Here is a 27,945-nt window from a genome sequence, read left to right on the forward strand (position 1 = left end):
AAGCCCCTAAAACCCACCATAAAAGCGAACTGTAATACCAGAAGGCCCTCAGGCGAACCCTCTGGATTCCCCACGCCTGTGGCCACTCAGTGCAAGCATTAAAGCAAAGAGCATGTTCTGTGCGTTTGTGATTATGGAGCACATGAGCTTGGGCCACAGAGCCAACCTGCTGAAGAGTCTGCCATTGATACCTCCCTGGTTGGTACGAGAGGACGTTGTAAAGTGGGGGACAAATGACTCCACCGGTACCCATGTGTCTTGACAGCGGTCCTAAGTACCGGAAGATAGGCTTTGGCCGTAACCAAAAAGCAGCCTAAGCGATCAGGGCGAGTAGAAGCGGTTGTTGTCAAACCTAAGAAGGCTGTGCTGTGGGCTCAGGACTTCCTCTCCTAAGCCACTCCATCCATTCCCCTGGGCCTCCAACGAGCCGCATGGCGGGAGGGAGAAAGCAGTCCGAAGGGTCAGAAGGGTTGGAAGACCTTGTGTGCCTCCGTCTCCGGTACAGATGCAGGTGGTTCCAGGGCACTTCCCTCAAGGACTTGTTAAAGGTCCAGGCTCGAAGTCTCCCAGAAAGGTTTCCCCCCCAAGATGTTGCCAAAAGCAACAGAGAACAAACTGCAGAAGAATACATGGGTGACACGTGGCCACCCTAGGGTTTCCCAGGGACCCTGAAAGCAGAGAGCAGGAGTATGGAGATCGTGCCTGAGGCTGTCCTTGAGCAAGTCCTCTGGCAGGTTCCCTTTGGATACCCCTTGGGGACTGAGGAGTGGCCTAATCACTTGCTACTGCTGTGGCTTCGGATACCCTGCCCTTGCCCTGGGTCTCCAGAAATAGCAGAGGCCGCTATAAGGGTCTTAGCGTCTGTCTCTCTTATGCACACTGTGATGGCTGTACAGCCTCCAGATGCACCTGGGGAGAGCGGAGGCCCCTTAGGACTGCCTGGCCAGCATGGGCCACGAGCCAAAGGTGCCCAGGATGGTGTTCCAGCCCTGGGCAGAAGCAGCCTTTTGCCAAAAGCTCAGAGGTGTGAACAGTGAGACATTCAGAATAATGTGGGGTGACTGGCACGTGGAGGGAGGGTTTTATTGGCGGCTGGAGATGGCAAGAGCAGGCCAGGGCCTTAATGCCCACTGAGCAGGCAGGTTTTGTTCTGCAAGCATTGGGGGGCCACCAGAGCTTTTGATGACACCATCAATAGCCTGAAGGATGGGCTGGACTGAGGAAGGGTTGAGGTAGGAGGTCAGTTAAGGGTCTCTGTAGAGGTCCAGGGCAGCAATGAGGAGAACAGACTAGGGCAGCGATTTGAGATATGAGTCAGAGTTAGGATGACAGGCCTTGGTTCCTCCATCAGATTTGAAGGTGAGGGAAGGAAAGAAGAAACCAAAACTATCCCCAGGTTTTGTAGAATAGTCAGGGTGACCATATTCATGGTCTGCATTGGTTGTCTGGTATATTAGGGTTCTCCAGAGAAACAGAACCAATAAGGTGTGTGTGTGTGTGTGTGTGTGTGTATACATACACATGATTATGGAGGCGGGTGAGTCAACAAGCTGGAGAACCAGGAGAGCCAGCGCTGTTGTTTCCATTGCAAAGGCTGACAGACGCAAGCCCCCAGAAGAGCTGTTGTTTCATTCTGAGTCCCAACTCAGGAAGAAAGCCTGTGTCCCACTCCAAAGGTCATCCGGCAGGAAGGATTTTTCTCACTGGCCTTTTTGTTCTATTCAGGTCTTCAACTGATTGGATAGGGCCCACCTAATTGAGGGAAGGCAATCTGCTCTACTCAGATCTACCAATTCAAATGTTAATCTCATCCCCAAACACCGAGAATAATAATGTTGAGCAAATATTTGGGAATCCAATGCCCTAGGCAAGTTGACACTTAAAATTAACCATCACATCCAATATAATTGTTAAAAGTGTTCCCTTTCACTTGCAAAAGAATGCTGCTATGTAGGATATTAGGAAACTGGAGCGCTGCTGGGTTTTGATGAGTATGTGTGGGATGGGGCTGCCTGTGGCAAGATGTAGAGGAGGCAGCTGGAAATGAGGGGTTCAGGAGAAACATTGAGGGTAACCACAGAGATGAGAGTGATCACCATGTGGCTGCTGACCAGCCCAGGGGGTGGGCGAGAGAACACCAGTGGTAGGAGAGGGAAGTATAAAAACTAGCAGAAAGGGGGGAGGGCAGAATGTAAGGGTTTGTGAGGGAAGACACCTGAGACACGACATTGGATTTGGTTAAGAGGCCAGCGGCAACCTTAACAACAGCAGTGTCAATGTTACGGAAGCCAGATTGCACTGGCCCAAGGAGTCAGAAGGAGTGGAAGGGACAAGAGTTCAGTGTCTTTGGTTTTTATAAGAAGACTATAGGGAAGAGGGGTGCCTGGGTGGCTCAGTCGGTTAAGCATCCGACTTCGGCTCAGGTCATGATCTCGCAGTCCGTGAGTTCGAGCCCCGCGTCGGGCTCTGTACTGACAGCTCAGAGCCTGGAGCCTGTTTCAGATTCTGTGTCTTCCTCTCTCTCTGACCCTCCCCCGTTCATGCTGTCTCTCCCTGTCTCAAAAATAAAATAAACGTTAAAAAAAATTTAAACAAAAAAAAGAAGAAGAAGAAGACTATAGGGAAGAAGAGAGGTAGCAGCAGCAGGGACCCACCCAACTGTGGGACTGACCAACTGCACTGGTCTTCTTTCTTTGGAAGGAGAAATGGAAATCAAGGAGGAAGAAATTAATGACTTTGAGTCATGACTCAAACCATGACTTTGAGTTTAATTCAGTATTGTGTTTGAGTGACTCTGAATGAGTATGCCTGACCCCAAGGAATTGATAAGTAGTGTGGGACATTTAAGAATACAGAAGAGAAGGGGCACCTGGGTGGCTCAGTTGGTTAAGTGTCCGACTTCAACTCACATTGTGATCTCATGGTTCATGGGTTCGAGCCCTGAGTCGGGCTCTGCTTTGGTGGCAGAGAGCCTGCTTGGGAATCTCTCTTTCTCCCTCCCACCCCCCGCCCCCCGCCTTTGCCCCTTCCCCACTTGTGCGCTCGCTCGCTCTCTCTCAAAATAAATAAATAAACAAACATAAAAAAAAAAAAAAAGAATGCAACAGAGAAAACCAAGGTGAATCAAATAGAGAATTTGGCCAATTACCTGAGGGGGAAAAAAGCATTTGGATGAACCACACTTACCCAGTCTGGCTCTGTGTGCATGATGGGTCTTTGGACCTAGAGATGATATTGTCACCCAGTTCGGTGTTTGCCTTTCAGAGCCAGCGTATGGGAACCAGAGCCTCAGCCTCAGGAAGGAAGTGGCAGGGATATGGAAGCTTGGGGTCATCAGACGCAGGCCCTGAACAAGGCCTGACCATCTCCCAGCCCAGCTCCCCAAACAGCTGTGAGAGAGTCAAGTTCTGTAACCAGCCTCATGCACCGGCTGTGCCTAGAGTTGGTGTGCTCCCAGGTCACTTGGGAAATGACATGAGATTCGAGAAATGCTTTAGGGCTTCTGTGCTCTGAAATGTACCCCCTTCCCCAATCCAACTAGCCTAGCCTGGATATTTGAAATTCCATAAAGACCAAGCCCTCAATTTGGTTGGAGAGATTGGGGAATGTGACACAGCCCCTCTCCCAACCCAGAAATGAGGCATGTAATGTGCTGACGCCATTAGGAATGTTCAAGGAATATGGTGAATTTGCCCAGTAATATCAGCAGGATTCACGGTTGCAGGCATTTCCCATCTAACCGCCCAAGCAAGGGCTGCTCTCAGGTTTTGGATACTCTGTATTTACCAGAAACTTCCTCTTGGAGCATTATCCATATAATCTTTCTTCTGTAATAAAGATAGTATTCTGGGCAAGGATTTAGGCAGGGGTGAGACCTAGGTACCTGGCATACAGGAGCACTAAAAAGGTGGGTGGATGCTTGCTCTGGAGGAGAAGGAGAGTGGACAAGGGACAGGACCACAGATCCATGGATGCCATCTTTGGAAGAGAAGCCCAGGGTGTAGAACTGCAGAAAGTTATGTGGGGGGGGGGGGGGGAGATGTGGGCGGTAGGAGGAGGTGTTGTTAGCATCTGGAGAAAAGCTCACAATAGCATCACCTGGAGAGCTTTAAAAACAAACAAACAAACAAAGGGATACTTAGGCCCTACAAGAACAGTTAGACCATAATGGGGATGGGGGATAGGAATTCATTTTTGGGTGTTTTTTTTTTTTTAATGTTTATTTATTTTTGAGAAAGAGAGAGAGAGAGAGACAGATCACGAGTGGGGGGCAGGGTGGGCAGAGAGAGGAAAACACAGAATCTGAAGCAGGCTTCAGGCTCTGGACTGTCAGCACAGAGCCCAATGCAGGGCTCGAACTCACAAACTGCATGATCATGACCTGAGCTGAAGTCGACGCTTAACTGACTGAGCCACCCAGGAGCCCCAGGAATCTGTTTTATAGAGCTCCTCCAGGCAACTCTGATGCCCAGTGAGGTCCGAGCTCTCCAGCACATTGGCTTATCTCTACAGCTCTTCCCCTCTGAGGAGAATGGCACTCCAATCTTCCCCTTTGGGGGCTCCCTTCTGTGTTCAGGGAAGGGAAAGAGCAAGAGGAGAGCACCGAAGTGCAGGGCCAGCAGAGCGGACCCTTCCTCAACTGAGGACGGACGGGCCTGTGCAGCTGGCGGTCACAGCACCGCGGGCCCAGCAAGCACATCTTGTCCTGGGAGCAGTGGAGATTCCTAAGTGGCTGAGATCACCCTTTTTCAGGCCCGAATGGGGATGGTTAGAAAGAATTGTCCGGGGCAGGATACTACTGTTCAAGGGGAAATAGCACGTGCAAGTTCAGAAATGTGAGACTGGAGGTTTGGATATAGATTCTACTGCTGTTTTTTCAGATTGGTTTTGTCGGTCTTTAAAATGTCTAAGCAAAAAGTGATTTTCATTGCATGTGTTCGTTGTCACATTTTAAAAGCAGCGCACGTTTAGTCAAAAGAAGGAAAGAAAAATCACCCATAATTTTGTCATCCAGAGAAGTTCAGTTCACCTTTTAGAGTGATCTCTCTTCAGATCTCTCTCATCAAAACATACACAAAGATGCATATTTTTTTTTTAATTTTTTTAACGTTTATTTATTGAGACAGAGCATGAATGGGGGAGGGTCAGAGAGAGAGGGAGACACAGAATCTGAAACAGGCTCCAGGCTCTGAGCTGTCAGCACAGAGCCCGACGCGGGGCTCGAACTCACGGACCGCGAGATCATGACCTGAGCCGAAGTCGGACGCCCAGCCGACTGAGCCACCCAGGTGCCCCAAAGATGCATATTTTTTAAAAGTAGAATCAAGACATGTTTTGTATACTGCTCTTTCACTTAACAGTATATAGTAAACACCTTTCTTTGTCTGTACATACTCGCCTACTTCATAAATTCAGATAGCATAATTACAGCATAATGTACTTAATATCTTTCGGCTATTATAAACAACACTTCAGCAAACTTTCTTACAGTCACATTTTGCTCACATCCTTAATTATTTCCTTAAGATACATTCCTGCGGGTGGTAGACCTTCGGAAGACTTGGTACATATCTCCAAATTGCACAAGAAAGGTTTACTAATTTACTCTCCCACCAACAAGGTATGAAAAGTGCCCATGGTAATTAAAAAGGAGGAAAGCCTCTGCCAATTTGACGACTAAAAGTATTTAACTCATTACTGAGTTCATAACATCTTAATCTCAAATTCTCAAAATCTCAAGAGGATCTTTTCTGTCAATCCCCCTAGGTTTCTGCCAACCCCCCTGGGTTTTCTAAGGCCGTTCCCTGATGTGGTTTTCAATATGACATGGTTTTGTTGTTGTTGTTGTTTTGTTTTTTGGGTTTTTTTTTTTTTTGGAGCGGGGTGCAGGTGAGGGAGGGACAGAGAGAGAGAGGGAGAGAAACCGAGAGAAGTGGGGGCTCAAGATCACAGGATCAATATGGCATGTATCCTTATCCAGAGCCTTTGTTCCCCCTAGTCGTTGGCCTAGCCTGCTTCCTGTGTTTGCTTGGGAACCACCAGGGGGCAGTGTGGAACCGTGACCACACTCCATAGTAAAATCTTGATTAATACAATCATTCCTTTGTTGTGTGTTATATTACTTCTGCTGGTTGGCATTCATAATGTTGATTTACTAAGAGAAATGTTTTATCCCCTTCCAATTATTTTTATATTTTCCCCTGTAGTTTATATGTTGATTGCAAAAAATAACCTGATCTGGTGTGCCTGGGTGGCTTAGTCGGTTGAGTGTCTAACTCTTGATTTCAGCTCAGGTCATGATCTCACAGTTTGTGATTCTCTCTCTCCTCTCTCTCTGCCCCTCCCCTGCTTGCCTGCATGCGCACACATGCTCGCTGTCTCTCTCTCTCTTTCTCTCTCTGTCTCTCTCGTTCACTCTCTCTCTCTCTCAAAGATAAATAAATAAACTTTAAAAAATAATAATAACCTGATCCATACAAGCCCTAAGCTAAACTAATCACAGCTCTGCCAGTAGCCTGAGTGCCCTTATCTGACAAATGCCAGGATGGGCTGGAGGAGTGTTGCACTTACGTTCTCCTCCAACACTAGTATAAACGAAAGTGCTAACAAGATGACAGGACTTGGGCAGGTTACTTAAATTCTCAATACCTTAATCTCTTCATCGGTTAAGTAGAGAAAATAATAGCATCAGCCTATGAGGCTGAGAGGGTTAAACGAAATAACACATGGAAATAGCTTGGTACAGTGCCTGGCACAAGATAACTAATCAGTAAATATTATCTTTAAAGAAATCCGTTTGCTCTTCTACACAGACAGTTTGCTGTCCTTGGCTCTTGCACTTACTTATCTGATTACCTGAAATGATACTAATATCAAACAATATGATTTCACTGAGCAACACAATTCCATTGCCATGGCCCCCACTACAGAAGACCTAAGATGTATCAAGTTATATTTTATAATCAACATGTACACTATAGGGGCAAATACAAAAACAGTTGGAAGCAGATTTGATATCAGCGAATGTTTGATTTCATCAGTCTTACTGTATGAAGTAAATGGAATCTTGATTAGCCAATAGATTCCATTGGCAGTGGACAGATAGACCCATTCACTCTGTCCGTAGTCTTCCCAAAAGGCTGTGGCTACCACTGCTCTCACCCTGGGCCACCAAGATTAGGGTCTCTGGCAACAAACCCAGGAGCATGGCCACTGATGGTCTTTGGATTTTGAATATATTTCTCCCCTGGAACTGGCTGGGAAGCAACACTTGGAGGGAGAGACACTCGAGTCCCTAATTAACTCTAAAACACGCCGCAGTAGTTACCAGGCACCTCTCACAAATGATGTACTGTGCCACGGGCCATGGTGATCCAAGGGACAAATGAATTCTGGTTCCTGTGCCCAAGAAGCTTAGGAGGAGGTAACACAGGATCCAAGAGTCTGGCTATGGGGCAGCAGAGTATGTGAATGACTGGGAGGAGGAACTGAGCCAAGGCAAGGAGTGGTTAGGAAGCCATTGCAAAGGCAGGGGTGTTAGAAATGGACAAAATCCTGTGTCAGCCAATGGACAGGACTTAGTGACTGGCTAGCCAGCAAATAGTGAGGCAGAGGCAGGAGGGAAAGATTTCTAAGGTCTTGACTTGGGAGTGCACTAGCACTCTGAATGGGTCTGAGTGAGAAGCATTTGGGAAGAAGATAGTGATGCGTCTTGGCACATGTTGACATTTCGATCTGTGTGCAGAACCTCTTCTGGTTCCTAGGGATATGGGGATATCCTCACCCATAATTTGCGCTAGCCTCCGCATGGCCGTCAACACGTGATTCTATAACAGTGTCCTTGAATGGCGCCCATACGCCACATGGCATCTATGTTATTTACCTAATGTTTTTCTTTGAGTTGACTGACTTTTCCCCCACTTTTTAAAAATGGAGCTTCAATTGGGGCACCTGAGTGGCTCAGCCAGTTAAGCAGCGGACTCCCGATTTCAGCTCAGGTAGTGACCTCACAGTTCGTGGGATCCAGCCCCACTACTAGTGCAGAGCCTGCTTCTGATTCTCTCTCTGCCTCTCTCTGTCCCTCCCTGGCTCGTGCTCACTCTGTCGCAAAATAAAGGTATAAACTTTAAAAAAATGAAGAATGGAGCTTCATTTAAAGCAACAGTGTTCAAGACATGGGTTTTCCTTTTTTATATATAAAATATGTATGTATTTTAATGCCTGTTAGAACGAATAGTTTAAATACTAAAACAAAAAGGGATATCATTTAATAGAATTGAAATGGGAACTGGGAAAGAGGTGCCAGACCCTCGGGAAGTGAGGAGGAGGAGGAGGAGGAGGAGGAGGAGGAGGAGGGGGAGACGTGTGAGTTTGGTGCCATGGTAAGATGTTTAAAGTATATATACACAGTCTACTCATAATAAATGTTCATTTCTTACAGCCCTTCCACTATCCTATCCTAATTTCGGTGCCCTCACTTCAGTACAAATGCAGAGTCGTTTTGTAATGCCCTATAAGTGACCAACCCACTTGTGTCCACCTACTGCGCGCACACCAGGATGGGACGCGGGAATCTATACTTCAGGCTCCTTTATTAGGAGTGATGGTCCTGTGTGGAGATGGCCGGCACGGCCTTATTCTTAGCATCCTCTCTCGCCAGTAGGGTCAGAGAGCTCTCCCAGAACTGCACACCTATTGAGGGCCCTCCCCAGACATGTCCCACTTCCTGGTGCCCGGGAGTTGTTGACTTTGGCCAGCCGCCGGCTGCAGGAGTGCTGGAGAAGGCTTCTGGAGAGAGGCCCTTGCAGCTCCGTGCGCTGAGAGGCGGCTCCAGGCCGCCTGGCTGTTCTTTTGTGTTGTGTGTTTTACTGGCCTACGATAAGCACTTCCTGTGCCCCATTGATTATACACAGATCCTGCTTCCTTTCTCCTCAATACCTGGGATGCTTTCCAGCTTCTCCTCCCACAGGGGAAAATCCATAAACTTCAGAATTCCCAGGCCTGCTCTTTGGTCAATGGGCTTCATGCAAGTCATCACTCTTTTTGCTATCCAGTCACATTCTTTGTGGTTCCTCCACCTCTGTCTGGAAACTTGAGTTCCTCAATGTGCCGGCCTGGAGACAAATGTTCCTGAGGCCTGGCCTTCCCCCACTCCCCCACCCCCCCCGGCCCCCATCTTACTAGTCAAGATATCTACATCGGCCTTCAGGCTTAAATCAGACAGAATAAATAGACTGCACCTCCCAGATGAACTTGAATCAATTGTTAGTGGCTGCCTGGTGTACTGGGTTGAACATTCTGAGGTCTTCACGTACACAGGGAAGAACACCATAATCTATTAGCAGTGTCCACCATGGGCACAAGAGGGCGTTGTAGCGGCATTCAGGATCTGTATTTGCTACCCTAAGATTCCAAGGTGAGACTGAAGCTTCTAGGTGACCAGAAACATGCTCTTGCACCTTTGGGTCATACCGTAACAGTCCGAAGCTCTGTATTCTAGTGCCAACTGGACATCAACGAGTTCATGACCATGGGAAATCCTAAATCCAGGATTTTCCAGCAGGCTCATCTCCCCCACTTTTAAAATGAGGATGATGGGGGCGCCTGGATAGCTCAGCTGGTTAAGCATCTGACTTCAGCTCAGGCCATAATCTCCCGGTCTGTGGGTTCGAGCCCCACGTCGGGCTCTGTGCTAACAGCTCAGAGCCTGGAGCCTGCTTCAGATTCTGTGTCTCCTTCTCTCTCTCTCTCTCTGCCCCTCCCCCACTCATGCTCTGTCTCTCAAAAATGAATAGACGTCAAAAAAATTAAACATAAATAGATAAAATGAGGATGATAATGCTGGCATTATCTATCTATATCTAACAGTCATTAAGATGAAATGAGGTAATTAATATAAAATGCTTTAAGGAGTATGGGGTGCCTGGGTGGCTCAGTCAATTAAGCATCTGACTCTCGATCTCGGTTCAGGTCGTGATCTCACGATTCGTGAGTTTAAGCCCCGCGTCGGGCTCTGGGCTGACAGCTCAGAGCCTGCTTGAAATTCTCTCTCTCTCACTGTCTCAAGAAATAAATAAATAAACTTTTTAAAAAATGCTTTAAGAAGTAAAATAACTACAGAAGTGTATCTTGCCTGGGTGACCCAGCTCTTGTGCCGCCTCCTGGATGAAGTCTTCCAGTCTTTCCATGAGAATCCTGCTCACCGTAACCCCTCTCTTCTGTGAACCTGTCATTTGCTGACTTACATTCTAGTTATTTAAGCACTCAAAAAAAAACCTCCCCCATGGCACCTCACGCACCTGAACAGCCACCTTGTGTAGAAGGTGCCCATGTGACATTTATGGAGTGCTCTGTACAATTGCCATTGCCTCTCGACCAGTTCTATCAGGAGACAGTTCTGTAAGAATGGGAAGCCACCTGCCATCTTGAAATAGCTTAGTTTTTATATTTTACAAAGATATTTGTAGGGACAAGTGATGGGTGGACTGGGAGAGATAGGGAGGGAGACAGAAGCAGTGGTGCCACTATGGAGGAGGATTTGGGACGCCTTCATCTCCATGCAACACCCTGTTCTTTGATGTAGACACCAGATGTTTTGTCCGTGTGAGACAAAGTGACCCGCACCACCACCCCCTTCAGACCGGCTTGCAGCCTCCTAGATAGAGTCTGGAGCAGAACCAAACCAGAGCCAGGAGATCAGAAGCAGCCAGAAGGCTGCTGCAGCAGCCCTGCCATGAAATAAGGAGGACCTGAATCCCTAGAATCTGGAAAGGGGCCTCGAATCCATGGAACTTATTGGCCAACAGGAGGCGGGGAAAGCAAAGATGTGAAGGCGGATTCTGAGATTTCCCGCTGGAAAAACTGAAGGCATGGACTGGACAAAGAAAATTAATCTGGGATTAATTTTAATAGCTTTGCTTATTCTTGTTATGATATAGGACACGGTCATTGTAAAAATTTCTAATGAATAAGAAAAGCACCAAGAAAAAAGGAAATTTGCCTGAGTGCTGAAACCCAGTGGTGACATTGTGGTGACTGTCCTTACAGGTTCTTTAATTGGCTTTTCTCCCTGAACAGTTTGTCCGAGACATTTATTCAGGGCAATGCTGGTACATCAACCAGAGGGTACGAGGAGCCTGAAACCATAGGAGACCGGGGGGAGGGGAAGGGCTTCCGTGCAGGAAACGTGTTTCCCCAGAGCTTCCAAATATGATGAGGCCTGAAGGACACCCATGGGATTTGGTAGGTACTAGGCCACCTCCCTTTCTCGGGTCCTCAGTGTCCTTGCAGGGACAGAGACAGGAGAGTTGCTGGAACAGAAGCCAGACTGGAAGGGGAGGAGGGAAAGCGCAGCCGTGCACCGTCCCCCGTGCTCACCCAGCTTGGAGCAGCAGCAGCTTCCTGGGCTCTCCTCTTCCCCTCCCACAGTCATCCACCCCATGAGCTGTGTCCTCAGCTCCTGTCAGATCTGCCCTTTCTTCCCCCTGAGTGAAGGTCACATGCACTGAAGGTTGCACAGAGCTTTGTAACTCGTGAGAAGCCACAGAGACCCCTCTCCTGCACAGCTCACCCAGCCTTCCATTATACCTGCAGATGCCATACCCATTCCATCCCTCCCCGCCACCTCGTACCCCCGCCTCATAAGCCTGCTTCCTCTTGTCTACGCACATCTCGTCTAGCCCTCAAATCGCTACCTACACATGTGGCAGTTCCCAGCCTCACTTGCAGCAAGAGAAATGCAAATTGGAAATAAGGAGCTACTTACTGTTTTCCACTTGTCCGTTTGGTGTCGACCAGTTAAGTTTGAGGACACTGGGCAAGGGTCTAAGCTCTCTTCTATGTTACTGGTGGCAGTGTAGACAGAGAAGTTCGATAATACTTCTCAAAACCTAAATGGACGTACCTTTGACCAAGCAGTTCCCCTCCCAGCTGGAAACGTATCCTGCAGCTGTTTTCATACATGAGCGTAATGATGAGTGTTTGAGGATGTTCATTGCAGCAAAAGACCAGGAGGCACTTACATGTCTGTGAATATGGACTGTGTATTAGAGTATGGCCTTTCTGTACAGTGGATACCATGGAGTCATTACACGGAATTGAATCGGCTCTAATATGTTGCTACATGATCAAGATGGGGGTGCATATGTGCAGGGCAGAGAACAGGGCCCAAAGCTGTGCCACAGCAGAGGTTCTCTCGGCCGCATCCGAGCCCACGGTGGGGGCCAGGACAGATGATCTTACGCGGAGGGAGGGGAGTGCTGCCATCATGCACCAGACAGGGCCATGACAAGACTCGAGGCAGAAGGGAGAGGAGGAGGGGTCAGGCAGGGTTCGACGCAGGGAAAGGAGGGCCAGGCGTCCAAGGTCAGTTCCTACAAAGAAGCTTCTCTGTGTGGGTACACTGTCAGGCACTGAGCACGGAAGCTGCCCGGGCCCAGCAAACCCCAAGATCACAGCCAGTGTGAGAGGCCACAGAGACTGAGGAGGCCTATAGCTCTAGGCTTCAGAAATGATGACCCAAAAGCAGTTTGTTTCACTTTGACTGGTTTTTTTGAATGCCCAGTGCTCTGGGGGCAGAGGTTCCCTGCTCCTTCTAAAAGGAGCATGCAGCTGCCAGAAAGATCTGCCTGGCCAAGTGTTCGACTCTGCATCAAGACCTTGGGCCCACTTCAGCCGAGGGCCACATGTATGAGAGCCTTCCAGCCGTCTGTGGGCAGAACCAGAAGCCCCCGTCCGCCAGGGCCTCTCAGCACCTGTCCGCAGGCAGTGGGTGATAGAGCCTGCTGCTACCTAAGGAGCCATTAGCTCTCTTCCCATCCCTGCCATCAGGGACTCACCATGGTATCTTGACATCAGCCATGGTGGGAATATTTACACTTGTGGGTGGATCCCAGCAAATGCTACAAAGCTAGGTTTGTGTTTGTGTTTGTGTTTTTGCTTAGAGAGCTGGCTGTCACACATTTACTAACACACCACTGAGCAGGACCTCTCCGCGTGAAGCACCATGAGAGGAGTGAATGGTCCAACTCTATGTTAATTAGCTCTTCCTTGACCCTGGGTAAAATGCAGGGAATAGGCCCGTTGAACAAAAGGAAATTTAAGTTCTGGGGACTAAACACCTGTTTCCTAAGAGCTCTCCACATGCTCAGCCCTTTGGTTAGTCCTTTCACAAGTGACTGCTGCACTAAATTAAAAAGAATTCTGCCAGATGGTAGGTGCTATTATTCCCATGTCACCGGTGAGAAACCAGAGGTTCTGAAGGGTGAGGTCGCTTCCTCAGGTACACAGCTTGTAAATGGGGACCAGCAAGGACTCCTGAGTCTATTTATTGAGTACCTCAACGCAGTCTCCACTCCCAGGAACCCACTGTGGTTTAATCAGACGTTTCATTTTTTTTTCTTCCAGATGGGAGGCCATCTGGTCCAGGTCCCTGCCTTCAGGCCAGTAAAATACTCCCATTTTAAAGGTGAAATGATCGAGTCCAGAGAGGTTAGAACGAGCCTGGGACTCTGGTCTCTACTTTCCATGCTGTATCCTTCCAACACTGGGAATTGGCCTCTGCAGAGAGCCAGTTTTCATTTTTTATTTTTTTAGAAATTTTTGTAAGTTTGTTTATTTTTGAGAGACAGAAAGAGACTGAGCACCAGCAGGGCGGGGCAGAGAGAGAGAGAGAGGGAAACACAGAATCCAAGAAGCAGGCTCCAGGCTCTGAGCTGTCAGCACAGAGCCCGATATGGGGCTCAAACCCACAAACAGTGATATCATGACCTGGGCCAAAGTCAGACACCCAACCATATGAGCCACCCAGGCGCCCCTGTTTTTAAAAACCAACCTTTGGTCAAGTCTGGTATGCAGAATTGCCAGATTCTCTGAGTTGGAAGAGGAAGAGAATGGTTTAAGGCCATCCGGGAAAGAAGGGGGATTATTTGAGGGTATGGGCAGGGAATAGGTGTTTATGGGAAAACTGAAACCCATCCAACCCACTCTTGAGTTTACTCTTCAGTCATGAAATATTTTTAGAGCCCCCTCCACTGCCAGTACACAGGAGGGGCTCCAAAAATATTTGCTGACCTAAATGCTGTGACAGGTGCCTCAAGAAAAAAGTCATTTCATTGGTTTAAAACATTGCAAAAATGCGGTTCTAAATAACTTTTCCAAGGAAAATTATGTGTGTTGTATTACATGAAAAAAGGATCTTGTATTAAGACATTTGGATTTATTTGTAACAACTCACCTATTAACAGAAACTTAAGAAGGAACCCCACCTTCTGCCCATGAGTAAAACAAAATCGTGATTGTGTTTGGGATTTAGTGCCATCCACAGAACGAAGCAAATGCAGAAACTACTCATCTTGAGAAAAGAAAATAAGGGAGAGGAGTGTAAACTTTGCTTTTTATACTTTCGCTCTTGGAACTTTGTCTAATCCATCATGTTTGGAAACCAGTTCTCCTAAATACTTTCATTTTATCTTGTTCAGTGATTTCCTGAAATGAAACATTTGTTCTTAGTTGGGAGAGCGGTTCTGTCTCCCCACTAATGAGCCCATTGCTCAATGTTGGTAGACTTTCAAATTGAGATCAACTTATGTCCATTCTGACAGAAGACAGAGGATCTTAAACAGGCCTCCAGGAACTGGCAGGGTTGGGTATCAGAGCCTCCAAGCTGCATTTACAGATTCTTGGCAATAGTAGGCCAATTAACATAAGAACCAATCACTCAAGAGTGAAAAGAAACTCCGTTAAATGCGTTCCACATCTCCAAAGGATTCAGGAAGAGGCTGGACAACCCAGTGTTACAGATGTGGAAACTAGGGCTTAGGAGTTTGGTAAGCGCTTAAGCTCAAAGCGAGACAGGGTCTGGAAGCATGAATGCTGGCTTCTGGGTGAGGAACTGGGGATGTGGATGTGACCCTTGAGGAGCTTACAGTCCAAGAGACAGACAGAATTTGCAAGTGGATAACAGCCACACAGCATGACGAGTGCCATGGGAACGCCAAGCTGGCACAGAGGTGAGAGTGACTGGCTCCTGTGGGGAGCTGCAGAAGGCTTGTCTGGGAAGGTGACCTTGGGACAGGGTTTTGAAGAAGAGGTTAGAGGTTCCTGCTGGTAAAGGATACTCCAGGCTGCGGAGCAGCTGATCAAATGGCACAGAATATTGTAGGAACTTGAGTGCAGTTGGCGTCGGTGGGTGATGGAGGAGCAGGGGAGCCCTGAGGGATGAAGGCTGGAAAGATAGGTTGGCACCGGATTGCTGAGGACTTTGGGGGGCCCAGCAACCAACTAGGAAAGGATTTTTTAAGCAAGGAAGATATCTGATGAGTTAGGTGTTTTTGTTGTTGTTGTTTTAAGTAGGCTCCACACCCATTGTGGGTCTCGATCTCACAACCCTGAGGTTAAGGGTCACGTGCTCTACTGCCTGAGACAGCCAGGTGCCCCCTGATGACTTAGTTTTTAGAAGATAAACTCGCGTTGAATTCGGGAAGCCACTGCAGTGGTCCTGATTCTATCCCCATCCCCAATTGTAGCAGAATGGAGAGTAAAGAGAAACTGATCACTGGTTCACATGTTTTTAGAATACGATTCTTCATGTTAAAAAAAAAAATTGCATTTTGCACAATGTCCTTGTCACTCTGTGGTGGACAGCCTGTGGGGTTGGGTTTCTGGCCTGTTTTGCTGGGTGGCTACACCATGTAGTTTCCTAAGAGGGCGGTCTGGGGAAGAAAGCCCTCTTCTCTGTTCCAGGGGCCCTGGCTTTGGGGTCCCAGAGTGTCTGTTTATCACTGGGGACCAGAGATGCAGGAAAGATTGGTCATCTCCACTGGCAAGCTTCTGCTACTGAAGGGTAAAACCTGTGAGACGGTAAAGCCAGGGGGAAGAGCTCAAGAAGTGGAAGGAATTCTGAGGAATGGCGTGTTCTCACCTGGGAAACTTTTGGAGAGGACTTCTTTCCTCGCTTCCAACTGTAGTGCACTTCGGCGAGCTCTGCTCTTGGCTTCTGTAACATGAAGCTTTGCTTCCTCTCTTGCCTGGGCCCTGCCTAAAGGGTTTTCTGTGAGAACCTGTGAATGGGAAGACTGTGGGCGGTACCCAGAGTCCTGTAGAGTCCTGTCCACGCCAAAGCAAGCTTGGAACAGGGGCAGATATGGCTGGGCGGGGGGAGGGGGAGGAGGGTCCCTACCTTCTGGGAGGTGGAGGGTTAATCTCCATAGCTCATTGGCAGTTCTGCCTCCGTACGGGGCATGCTGGGATTTCCTCCCAGCTGTTTTACATCATGAAGATTTGTATGTTGGGGAAATTCCAGGGCACAGCTGCAATTAATCTGCTGCACAGTCTCCAAGCTAAGCAGGGATCCTGTAGGACCGATTCTCTGCCTCCCTGCAGGAAAGGAGGTTCTGGCTCTTTGGTGAGAGCGCCCTTCAGAGGGACCCTTCCCTGGGGCCAAGTCGAATGGAAATAGCCCACCTGGCCAAGTATTCACCGCAAGGAGGACACTAAGGGCACTAAAGAGGGGCCCCAGAAGCAGAAAGGGACCCAGAGCATAAAGAAAAAGAGGTACAGCCCCCTTTATAAAGAGTAAAGCCAAAATAACACTGATAGCAGCCCTTGAGAAAAATACCACAAAAAAAACTTTTTGTTCACTCTCCCTTAGGAATGTTGAAGTCAAAATCTTAAGAGACTCATAGTTTGCATTCCACAATACAGTACAAGAACGAACAAGCCACCATGACCAAATAGGGTTTACCTGGGGCATGCAAGGATGCTTTCGTGTAAGAAAATCTATCACTATGTATACATCTCACAACTGAGTACAGTAAAGACAGGTTCTAAACCACAGCCTCAGTCTACCTAACTGTGAACCATAAGTTCCCCAAGTGTGTTCTATGGAACCCCAATCCCCAGAAAGAGTTTCCCAAATTCAGTCAGATCAGGAAACTGCATATCTGTCCTGTCTCAGAGAGTCACAACATACGGTAGCATATTAAGCAGCATGAGTAAATCGAGAGTGGTAGTACTCACCATTTGAGTCTAGTTTTCTCTTTCTGAGTATCAGAAGAGAATACTTACCTCCTAGTCAGCATCCCATGTGTGGTGGCCGTTGCTATCACTTGGCAGTCAGTTGCACTGGTGCCACACAGCTTCCATGGTCTACATTCCAAAGAGCATCCCCGGCAGGGAGGCAGCCCGCCGGCCCATCCTCACTGCGCTACAGCCTGTGCATGATAACACTGGTCAGGAGCCGGTTGTGGTCAGTTGGATGGAAAACCTAGACTAGGCTTGGAGAAACCTAGCATTTTTAATTTGCCCACATGCCATTACCATACAAAGAATCTAGGCTCAGCCACATCTCTCTTACTCCCCAGATAACTGATTAGCCCCAGGGTGATTGTGGGCTGACTTCAGATGAGAATTGCAGCCAAAGAGAGTTTTATTGCCCCTAAACATTGGGGTACGCCTGACCCAGGAATTCAGAACTGCCCTGCTACCTCCACAGATCTGGTGCTGAGGTGGGAGAGGCTTACAGAGGTGCTGCCGCAGGTCCCTGCTGCCCTGATCTGTGGTTCTGGGAAGCTCGGCTGTCCCTTTCGAATGCTCCTTTCTTCAGAATTGCGATCCAGGGGAGTTTGATGGCGAAGCTGCAGTGGGCCCCTGCGTCTTTTTATAGGTCTTTCCCCACCACCCCGCATCACGTGTTTCAAAATCTTAAAAAGGCAGAAAAGTAGAAAGGGGGAAGGGACAATCCTCTATTTCTTTATCGAATGAATCCTTCCTTGTACACATGCACACCCACACCACCCCCACCCCCCACCCCCCAGATTTCCTGGAGCGGGAAAGGTCCTGGGCCAGATGTCCACCATTGCCAAAACCACTCTCCCCACCTGTCTGACAGATCTCTATGGGGCCAGGCTTCGGTCGTGGACAAGGCTAAAGATTTTTACACACTTCTAAGCTTCCAGGTCTCTGTTAAAGTCATTGAGTGAGAGGGAATCCTAAAGAGATATGAGGACAGTGTGGTCTCTTCCTCCCCCTGGAAGTCCAGGCAGTGGGTAGGTAAGACACCAAGCATGTGATGGACAACCAAACACAGTAGCTATTACTAAAAGCACTTGCTCTGAGTGTGTGTGTGTGTGTGTGTGTGTGTGTGTGTGTGTGTGTGTGTATGTGTCCATATGTATATTTGTACCTTGATAGCCCCAGCATGAAGGCAGACCCTCATGGAGCTCATAGTAGAGCAGTGGCTCCCATTGGGGGACAGTTTTCCTGCTCCCAGAGACATTTGGCAAAGTCTGGAGACCTTTTTCATTATCACAAATGGGCAGGAGAATGGGAGCTACTGGCTTTTGGTAGGCAGAGGCCAGGGATGCCGCTAAATATCCTGCAGTGCACAGGACACTCCCCACAATATCCCAAAATGTCACTAGTGCCATGGTTGAGAAGCCCTGAACTAGACTCCTACAAGCCTGCTCTGCCTAACAACTCAAAAGGTCCACTAATAATGTTCTTTCCCAAACTAGGATTCAGATGGATTCCTATTTGATCTAAGAACATCCCTGGCCAACAAGAATGAGGAGTGTTCAGCGTGTGTCTTTATGACATCAATTAGGGAACCAGATGCTGGTAGAGTTGGTGGGTTCCAGGAGCCCCTTCTACTGTTTCATATTGGGGTGGATTTGGGATACTTCTTTTCGCACGTGATAGTTGTGATTGTAGTTCAACTTCAAGAAAAACGGATAAATGCTCAGGTTGTTGCTTCTAGAGAAACAGTGTGATGAACGGTGTAAGCTTGGGTCACCTCAAGTGTCCCTACAGGAGAACATTGGTGTGTATATATTCATTCAGCTCTGAGGTTGCCAGCCCTGGGCGAGACAGAAAGGGAGGGAGAAAAACCCATGGGAGCAAAGAAAAGGCTGGGGGGGTGGGGTTCAAGAAGGTGATGTGATGACTGCTGTCGCAGTGAACAGCATGGAGTTGAAGCCAAGAGACTTCAACTTCAGTTCCCATCATAAATTTGGGCTAGTCACTCACCCTGTTTACCTCCATTAGCTCATCTGAAAATTTGGGACAGTCACCCCTACTTGCAATAGCAGGGTTGTTGTGAAGAGGAAACTGGTTTATGTGTGTGGAAATGCTTTGGAAACTGCCAGTATGGCACAGATGTTATTCACTGAGGAAATGAGGGCTTTTTTTAATGTTTATGTATTTATTTTTGAGAGCCTTCATGAGAGTGCACGTGCACACGCGAGCAAACAGGGGAGGAGCAGAGAGAGAGAATCCCAAGCAGGCTCCGAGCTGTCGGTGCGGAGCCCGACTCGGGGCTCACACTCACAATCTGAGATCATGACCTGAGCCAAAATCAAGATTTGGGTGCCTAACCTACTGAGCCACCCAGGCACCCCAGGAAATGAGTTTTAACTCATGATTCCAGTATTTGTCCAGTGTTTTTAATTTGCCAAAGGCATTGAAATCCCAGTTAGTTTATCTACAAAGCGTAGGCTCTGGGTAAGGAAGAAGACAGGTGGGGGTGGGACGGATCAGCAGAATGCAGGGACAGGGATGATACTCGGTGTGGCCTCATGGATGGAGGGCAGGCAACAGAGGGCCCAGAGTGAAGACTGCCCTCATTTATAGCACCCCCACAACCCCCTTTTGTTCCCACCTCCCAAGCCTCCCACAGCCAGACCTGATTGGTCCATCCCACCTGCTGTCTGTGCTACTCACTGGCCCTTTGTAGATGTGTCCTAGGGCCATTATCCTTGCCTGTGGACATTGTTTTGAAAGCCCAGACCCTGCCCACTCAGTCCATATTTGTGGACTCTTTGATGGAAAGCAAAGGGGCACGGCCCATCCTAGTTTTCTGATCCTGTGCACATAGCTCAAGGCCAACTCATGATTTCTTTTTCCCTGAAATTGAGTGACCAGAGCAAGGGATAACTCAGAAACTTACTTCTGTCTATGAAACTCTTCCTGGAGCCATCATTTCCTATTGGAGGTGTAATTTCCAAAGTAACCTCAAGAATTTTGCAAAGAGTCTGCATAGCTGGTCTGCTGCCCAGAAACACCATGTCAGTGTTGACACTAAGACAACATGTGTGCTTTGCCCTTGGCAAAGACTAATGGTTTGCTTACGAAAATACTAGCTGCCATTTATCAAATGTCTCCCACGTGCGAAGCATTGTGTTCAATACTTGACATTGTCCCTAATCCTTCTAACAACCTATAAAGTTATTGAGAGTAGCCTTGCCTTACAGATGCAGAAGCCGAGACTCAGAGTTGTTAAGATGCTTGTCCAGAGTTGCACAGCCTACGCTGGCAGAGTGAGACCCTGAACCCATGAGCGTTTGACTCCGGACCCTAGGCGGGCTCACCCAGTGCCCCTCATAGCCTCTCCACTCATTCCTTTCCAGGCCCTTGCCAAAGACTGCCATGCCAGGGTTGAGGAGAGGCTTTTTAAAATTATTTTATTTTTTATCTTAGGGAGAGAGAGCGCGTGAGCAGGGGATAGGGGCAGAAGGAGGGAGAGAGAGAGAAAGTCTCTAGCAGGCTTCATGCTCAGCTCAGAGCCCAGTGCAAGCTCTCAATCCCTTGACCCTGAGATCATGACCTGAGCCGAAATCAAGTTAGTTGCTCAAATGACAGAGCTACCCAGGTGCCCCCAAGAAGAAGCTTTTTGTTTAAAGAAAGTATGTGCATGTGTATGTTGAGGGTTTACTGTTTGGTTTGGATTTTCTGCAATAATACAGGGTAAGGTACTGGAAAATCTTTTCAAGGCTGAGAAACACTATAGCTAGAAGTTAAATCAGCATCGTTGAGTACGGACAGATATTACCCATGACCCTGCGAGTGTCGGGGAGATGGTTTTTATTCATTCCTTCACCAAATACTTCTGGAGGCTATTTCTTAGGGAGTATTGTGTGTGATGGGAATGAATGGGGCAGGATCACCATGTGGGAGCCCTTGGTCCCTAGATGTGCCTGCTTGTCCTGTGACTAGAGCAGGGAGAGCTTGACCCTCAGCGATATAGGTTCTTTGGACACTTTGGCTGGTTGTCCTGTTGTGTGTCCCCCACAACATGACAGAGGGGGCAGGTGATGGTAGTGGTGATTCTGAGTGTGTGCTCTCCCCTGAGATAATCATCTGGACACTGAGCAGGAAGGAGCATGTGCGGTCACGGAGAACCAGCAGCAGCCTACCTGCACAGCTCCTCCTCTGCTCACTTGGGGGTGCTTGCGAGGCCTCATCTCACCAGATGCCTTGTGTTTTCTATCCCCTGTGCAGTACCTACAGATGAAATGGCCCCTCCTCGATGTCCCAGCCAGTGCCACAGTCAAGGACACCAGGTCACCATCCCCGGCACACTTGGTAAGTCTGTTTCCCCTTCAAGTGCCAAAGGGATCTTCATGCTCCCCTCACCCCATGTCATTGCATCCCATCCACCATCCCGAAGCTGATGGGGTCTGGCGGTGTCGCCCCAAGTGTGTGTCTCAGGAGAAGAGCTGAGCAGTTGAGGTGTGGCCGTGTTACCTGTACGCTTTTCCACCCCTTCCACCTCAACACACACGCACATACCAGCTGTGATGTCGTATGATTAGAAATGCCGGCACCGACCCTGGCTGGTTCCCTGATCCTTGCCGCTTCCCTAAGAATCCCTCTGCCCCCTCCACCTGGGCAGCGGTGTTCCTTCTCTCTGTTGGAGCTCGTTCTACATTGCTGCCACTTCTCATTGCTGCTGACAGCAACAGTTGAAGAGGCCCTGTGCAAACGAAAACCCCAGTGGGGCAGCTGAGACCTTTGTGCCAAGCCCTGTGACAACTCAGGTCCCAAAGGAAGATCTGGATGGTCCTGGGAGGCGGGAGCAATGAGGTCCAAGCAGGTCTCGCCTCCTCAGGGCTTGCGGTGGACTGAAATCGACAAGAGATGGTCCTGGGACATTGCATTCCAGGACTTTTCTTAGGAGCTTGGGGCCTCCCTAGCCTTAAGACCCACACACCCCTCAAGCTAACTGGTGTTATGCATTGTACAGTGAGCCTCCGAGTCCTAGAGGGTGCAGCTAGAAGGAACCCCACTGGCATGGCCTATGCATTTTATAGACAAGGAGACCTGGGAAACATAGTGTTTTTAGAAACATTATTATGGAAAATTTCACCTGTTCCCTTTCACCCACACACCTCCTCCTACTACACTGGGTTGCTTTAAAATAAATCCCAGACATATTATTTCATCTCATTCAGGACATCTTAAGATACCCTGACAGTCCTTTTTCATTTAAAAGCTGAGAGTCTAGATATACAAAGAAGATAATTCGGGCTCAGCGAGCCTGTATGATTTCCAGTACATGTGAGAGCAGTTTACAGTGACAGAGCCCTTGGAAGTTTATAAAGCAGTGTCCTGTGTAGTTGTCAGATGACTGTCGCTGCCATCCACTGGGGAGACAAGTGGGGAGAGCTGGTTTCTACCATCTCTAGGAGAGACCAGTGACTTTGTAGGGAACGGTGAGCGGCCAGCCATCTGGTTCAGGCTGCTCCTGAGAGGCTCTGTGGCCGCCCTAGGAACAGGCCGGGGTCGCGTCTCTGGTCCCCCAGAGTCCTGTGTGGGATGGCGTAGCGCGAGGTCCCAATGCCCTCTAGTGGTCGGTCCCAGTGGAGGACTCGGCTTCCCACATCTACCCTGCCACAGACCTGGCTTGTCCCCTCTAGGCACAGCTGTCTCTCTTTAACTGTTTCAAATCTTTGCTCACCCCCCCCCCCCCCACCTATCCTGTGGCATCCCCCAGCCCACTGCAGTGGACCCCAAGATGGCAGGGCCCTCTCTCCTCTCTTCCCTCCACATATTCTCTCTGCATATTGTCTAAAATCTCCCCTACTTTTTTAGTAAGTTTTTATTTGTTTGTTTGTTTGTTTTGAGAGAGAGAGAGCAGGGGAGGGGCAGAGAGAGAGGGAGAGAGAAGATCCCAAGCAAGCTCCATGTTGTCAGCACAGAGCCCAACGCGAGGTTCGAACACCCGAACCGTGAGGTCATGACTTGACCTGAAATCAAGAGTTGGATGCCCAGCAGACTGAGCCACCCAGGCGCCCCTCCATCTACTTTAGAGGAAGAGAGTTCCCTTTAAAACTAGCATGGGGACTCATTGAGCTTCCCATCCTTCCTGCTGCGCAGAGCAATCCGTCTCTGGAAAATAAAATGAAAAGCCTGTGTCCAGACCTCCTCCTGCTGCGAGCTTTATCTGATTTCCCATGTGGTGTCCACCACTGGCTTCTCCCACAAGAGCAGGACTTCCACCTCTGCCTCTGCATCGTTCGTTCTGCCAACCCACTGCGGCCGGGCTCGGCCCGGCTCGGCAACTGTGTCGCATGCCTCAGTCCAAGCATTTCCCCTGCTTTTCCTCAACGCAGGTGGCATCGGACAGTGTTTGCAGCACTCTGCTTCCTGGACTCGGGCTTTCGTGACTCCAGGGGCCTGTATGCACACACGCTAACAGTTCCGGGCCCTCTCTACACCTGCATTCTCTTTCTGGACTATTTTCCTCAAATAAGTCAAGGTCCCCATTCTCACTTATTACCTCCATGTGAGTGACCTAAAGATACATGAAATCGCTAACCTCTCAGCAAGGTTCTGTGCCCATGGCTCTACCAGCCAGGCAGACGCCCATCCCCTGCAGATAGTGCTCTGCAGAAACTAATCCAGCTTGGCGGTAGAACAGGGGCCCCTAATTTGTCAGTGTGGAGAAGCATGAACAGTGGCTACGTTACACCGTAGGTGACAAAACGGCTAATTTTCTAGTAAGTTGTGTACTATCGCACAGTATATTCTGCTGTAGTAAAGCAGGAGCACCTGGGTGGCTCTGTGGGTTGAGTGTCCGACTCTTGAATTCAGCTCAGGTCACGATCTCCGGGTCATGGGCTTGAGCCCTGCATTGGGCTCTGCCCTCAGCATGGAGCCTGCTTAAGATTCTCTCTCTCTCTCTCTCTCTCTCTCTCTCTCTCTCTCTCCCCCTCTCTCCCTCTCTCTCCCTCTCTCTCCCTCTCTCTCCCTCTCTCTCTCTCTTTGTCCCTCCAGCACAACCTCCGCTCAAGTTAAAAAAAAAAAAAAAAGCAGAGGGGAGCCTGACTGGCTCAGTCGGTTGAGTGTCCAACTCTTAAATTCAGCTCATGATCCCAGAGTCATGGGCTCAGCACTGAGCATGGAACCTGCTTAAGATACTCTCTCTCTCTCTCTCTCTCTCTCTCTCTCTCTGCCCCTCCCACCCCCATCTCAAGTTTAAAAAAAAAGAAAAAAAGCAGAAGGGAGCCTGACTGGCTCAGTTAGTGGAGCATCTTAATCTCAGCGTTGTAAGTTGAAGCCCCATATTAAGTGTAGAGATGACTTAAGAATAAAAAAAAAATTGGGGCGCCTGGGTGGCTCAGTTGGTTAAGCGGCCGACTTCAGCTCAGGTCATGATCTCGCGGTCCGTGAGTTCGAACCCCACGTCGGGCTCTGTGCGGACAGCTCAGAGCCTGGAGCCTGTTTCAGATTCTGTGTCTCCCTCTCCCTGACCCTCCCCCTGTTCATGCTCTGTCTCTCTCTGTCTCAAAAATAAATAAATGTTAAAAAAAAATTTTTTTTTTTAATAAAAAAATAAAAATTTTAAAAAGGCATAAACGGGCCTCAAAAGCTCAAGGAAGGAACATTTGTGGGCAAAAACCTTAACATTAACTTGAAATCCTACAGTTTGGGAGAAGACCCCCCCCCCCCGCCTTCTCAATTTTCGGGTTGGAGCGTCTCATTCCAACTTCTGAGATGCATGTATGTGTGGGAGCAAAGCCTGACACACCTGGGGGGGGTACCATCTATGTGCCAGAGAATGTATAACACCGTGGGTGTGAATCCCAGCTCCTCTTCCTATCGGTACAGCTTTAGCCACATTTCCTCATCTCTCATTGCTTTGGTTTCCTCGTCTATAAAATGGGAATAGAAGAGGGCTCGATCTCAAGAGTCGTGTGCAAATGAACCAGTGCGTCGTAATGATTTTAGAATTGCGCCTGACACGAAGTAAGCCCTCAGTAACTGTCAGCTCACTGCGGGTGCCACCCCCACTTACCGTTGCTGTTATTAAGACAAGGAAAGAGCAATTAATATACTGTTTAATTAGCAGATGAAAAGGTGATGAGGGCCTGCGGTAGGTGCCAGTTCAAGTGGACAGATCACAAGGGTAAGAGAGATAATGAGCTTATAGAATCTCACAATTACTCTCCCAAGGATATGATTTAATTGGTCTGAGGCAGTGTTGGTATCTTAGTTTTTTAAGTTCACCCAGGAGGTTCTAAGGGGCAGCCAGAATGGAGAATCATTGCCCTAATCACAAATCAGAGGCCAAAGGGAAGGAGCTAGAGACAACCCCAGTTTGCTAGGTGCCGGCTTCTCTAGGCTGGAGGTGTAAGCAGAACTTGGAGGTTCCCGGAAGTAGTTGTGGAGGTTTGGACACTGGTGTTTTTATTAGAAAGTTGAAGACACTTGCTTATGAAGTTGCATTTAGAATCACGAGCAGAATATTTTAAGATGAGGTTGGCCCCGGGAGAAGGGCAAGTGAAGGAAACTGCCTGCGTACTTGGCAGAAATTTAGTGAGTCGTGTCAAAGCTGCCTGTCAAGGAAATGTGTATAAACAAGCCATAACTGAGCCAGGGTGGGGATGGAGTTAAGTGTTATTACTGCTTGGGTTTTATGCCTTAAAAACAAGCTCTAAAAACCAAATAGCTGTGATATTTTCCATGTAACGATTTGTAATATCTGATCACTGTAATCTCCTTGCACGTAGACTGTTACCCAGACTGTTACCGTGGCCCCATGTGCCTGGCCCCGTCTTTTCCCTCTTCTCTCCCTGGAGCACTGTGCCCAGCCACACAAAACAAATATATGCACTTCCAGAACATAACCAACTCGAACATAGGAATGCCACCTGCTTTGGTCACATTCATTCACCCAGCGCTTATTGTTAACACCTAACACAGAGTAGGTACTTGTAGAACACTTGTGAATGAATGGAAGAATAAATGATGGGGGAATGGTTGATACCCCTTCTAAAGCCCTCTCTCCTTCTTGCTCCATTCCCTCTTCTCCTACAGGACTTTTTTTTTTTTTTTTTTTTTTTAACTGAATCTGTTTTTGAACCCATAAACGTAATGCCCCTGTTGTGTAAAACACTTGGGAAGATGCAAAGTGCACAGAAAGAGCCCCGTAATCCCACAACCCACACACGTTTTGTTATACAGCATTTCGTTCTTCTGTGTTTGTGTGTGTGTGTGTGTGTGTGTGTGTGTGTGTGTGCATGCACCTGTAACCTGCTTTCTAGAAGATGACCAAAATGCTTCCTTTAAATAGCATTCTGCCGTTAAATATTGGGCCGCTCTCAGAAGCAACTGTCGGATTGTCAAGCCAGTGCCTGGAAGCCCTCCTCTGAAGAACAGCCACCTCGCTGCTTCGCCTTCGAGCTGAGAAGCCTGACTTTGCTTAACATGCCAGTTCTCAATTTAAAACATTTATCGAGGGGGCGCCTGGCTGGGTCAGTCCGTTAAGCATCCGATTCTTGATTTCTATTCAGGTCGTGATCTGACAGTTAATGAGATCAAGCCTCACATTGGGTTCTGCACTGACACTGTGGAGACTGCTTGGGATTCTTTCTCTTTCTCTCTCTCTCTCTCTCTCTCTCTCTCTCTCTCTCTCTCTGCCCCTCCCCCACCTGCACGCTTGCACCCGTGTGCTCTCTCTCAAAAATGAATAAACAAAAAAAATTATTGAGGTTTCCCTTTAAAAAAATTTTTTTTTAATGTTTTTATTTATTTTTGAGACAGAGAGTGACAGAGCATGAGCAGGGGAGGAGCAGAGAGAGGGGGAGACACAGATTCTGAAGCAGGCTCCAGGCTCCGAGCTGTCAGCACAGAGCCCTATGCGGGGCTCAAACTCACAGAGTGTGAGATCGTGACCTGAGCCGAAGTCGGTCGCTCAACCAACTGAACCACCCAGGTGCCCCTAGGTTTCCCTTTTTAAATTGTGCATAGTTTCTCCATATTCTTACTGGTATACCTGCTGTGGACCCAAAACACTTCAAAACTCACCACATAGCTTGTTGCTGCTTTGGTTTGCCTCCAATACTGATTTCAATTCTTATTGTGCAGTATTAATTCTTTGTTTGGGTATAATTTTAAACTTTCAGAAATATTACAAGAATAATACAAGGACTCCCTTTTTTTTTTTTTTTTTTTTTTTTAATTTTGAGAGCGAGCAAGCAGGGGAGGGGCAGAGAGAGAGGGAGAGAGAGAATCCCAAGCAGGCTCTGAGCTATCAGTGCAGAGCCCACTGTGGGGCCCAAACTCACAAACCACAAGATCATGACCTGAGCCGAAATCAGGAGTTGGACACTTAACCTACTGAACCACCCAGGCACCATAGGAACTGCCATATACATTTATCCAGATTCAGAAATTTTTGTCCCATGCTTTGTCCCTCTCCCTTTGTGTGTGTGTGTGTGTGTGTGTGTGTGTGTGTGTGTGTGTGTGTGTATGTGTGTGTACATGCATATATACACATGTACATATATGTACAGATTTTTTTAACAATTTGAGAGTAAGTTGGAGACACTATGCCCCTTTATCCCTGGATACTACTTGGGATGTATCTCCTAAGAACAAAGATATTGCCTTACAATGACTGCAGTACAGTTATCAAAATCAAGAAGTGAACATTTCACATTACTCTCTAACCCATGGTATATATTCAAACTTTGGCAAATGTCCCAATGGTATCCATTACAACCATGTACTTTTCCCTGGCCAGAGTCCAATCCAGGATCACACGTGGCATTTACCTGCCATGTCCCTTGTCTCCTTTTATCTAGCAGGGTCCCTCAGCCTTTGTCTTTCCTGACCTTGATGTTTTTTGAGAAGTACTGAGCAGCTATTTTGTAGAATGTCCTCCCT

At 48.1% G+C, this 27,945-nt stretch overlaps 1 protein-coding gene across 1 annotated transcript in view; it reads left to right on the forward strand.

Moving 5' to 3' along the window:
• The window catches only part of TCF7L1 (transcription factor 7 like 1), a 157,672-nt gene that overhangs the window by 115,488 nt on the left and 14,239 nt on the right, over positions 1 to 27,945 (forward strand). The window contains exon 4 of the mRNA XM_047068588.1: positions 21,274 to 21,357. Within this exon, the coding sequence (XP_046924544.1) occupies positions 21,274 to 21,357 (84 nt within the window). The remainder of the gene's footprint in view (positions 1 to 21,273; positions 21,358 to 27,945) is intronic.

This window comes from Lynx rufus, unplaced genomic scaffold (genome assembly GCF_022079265.1).
Source record: "Lynx rufus isolate CCGP_SWC_20201006 ecotype Redwood Valley unplaced genomic scaffold, mLynRuf1.p SCAF_8, whole genome shotgun sequence".
Lineage (NCBI taxonomy): Eukaryota > Metazoa > Chordata > Mammalia > Carnivora > Felidae > Lynx > Lynx rufus.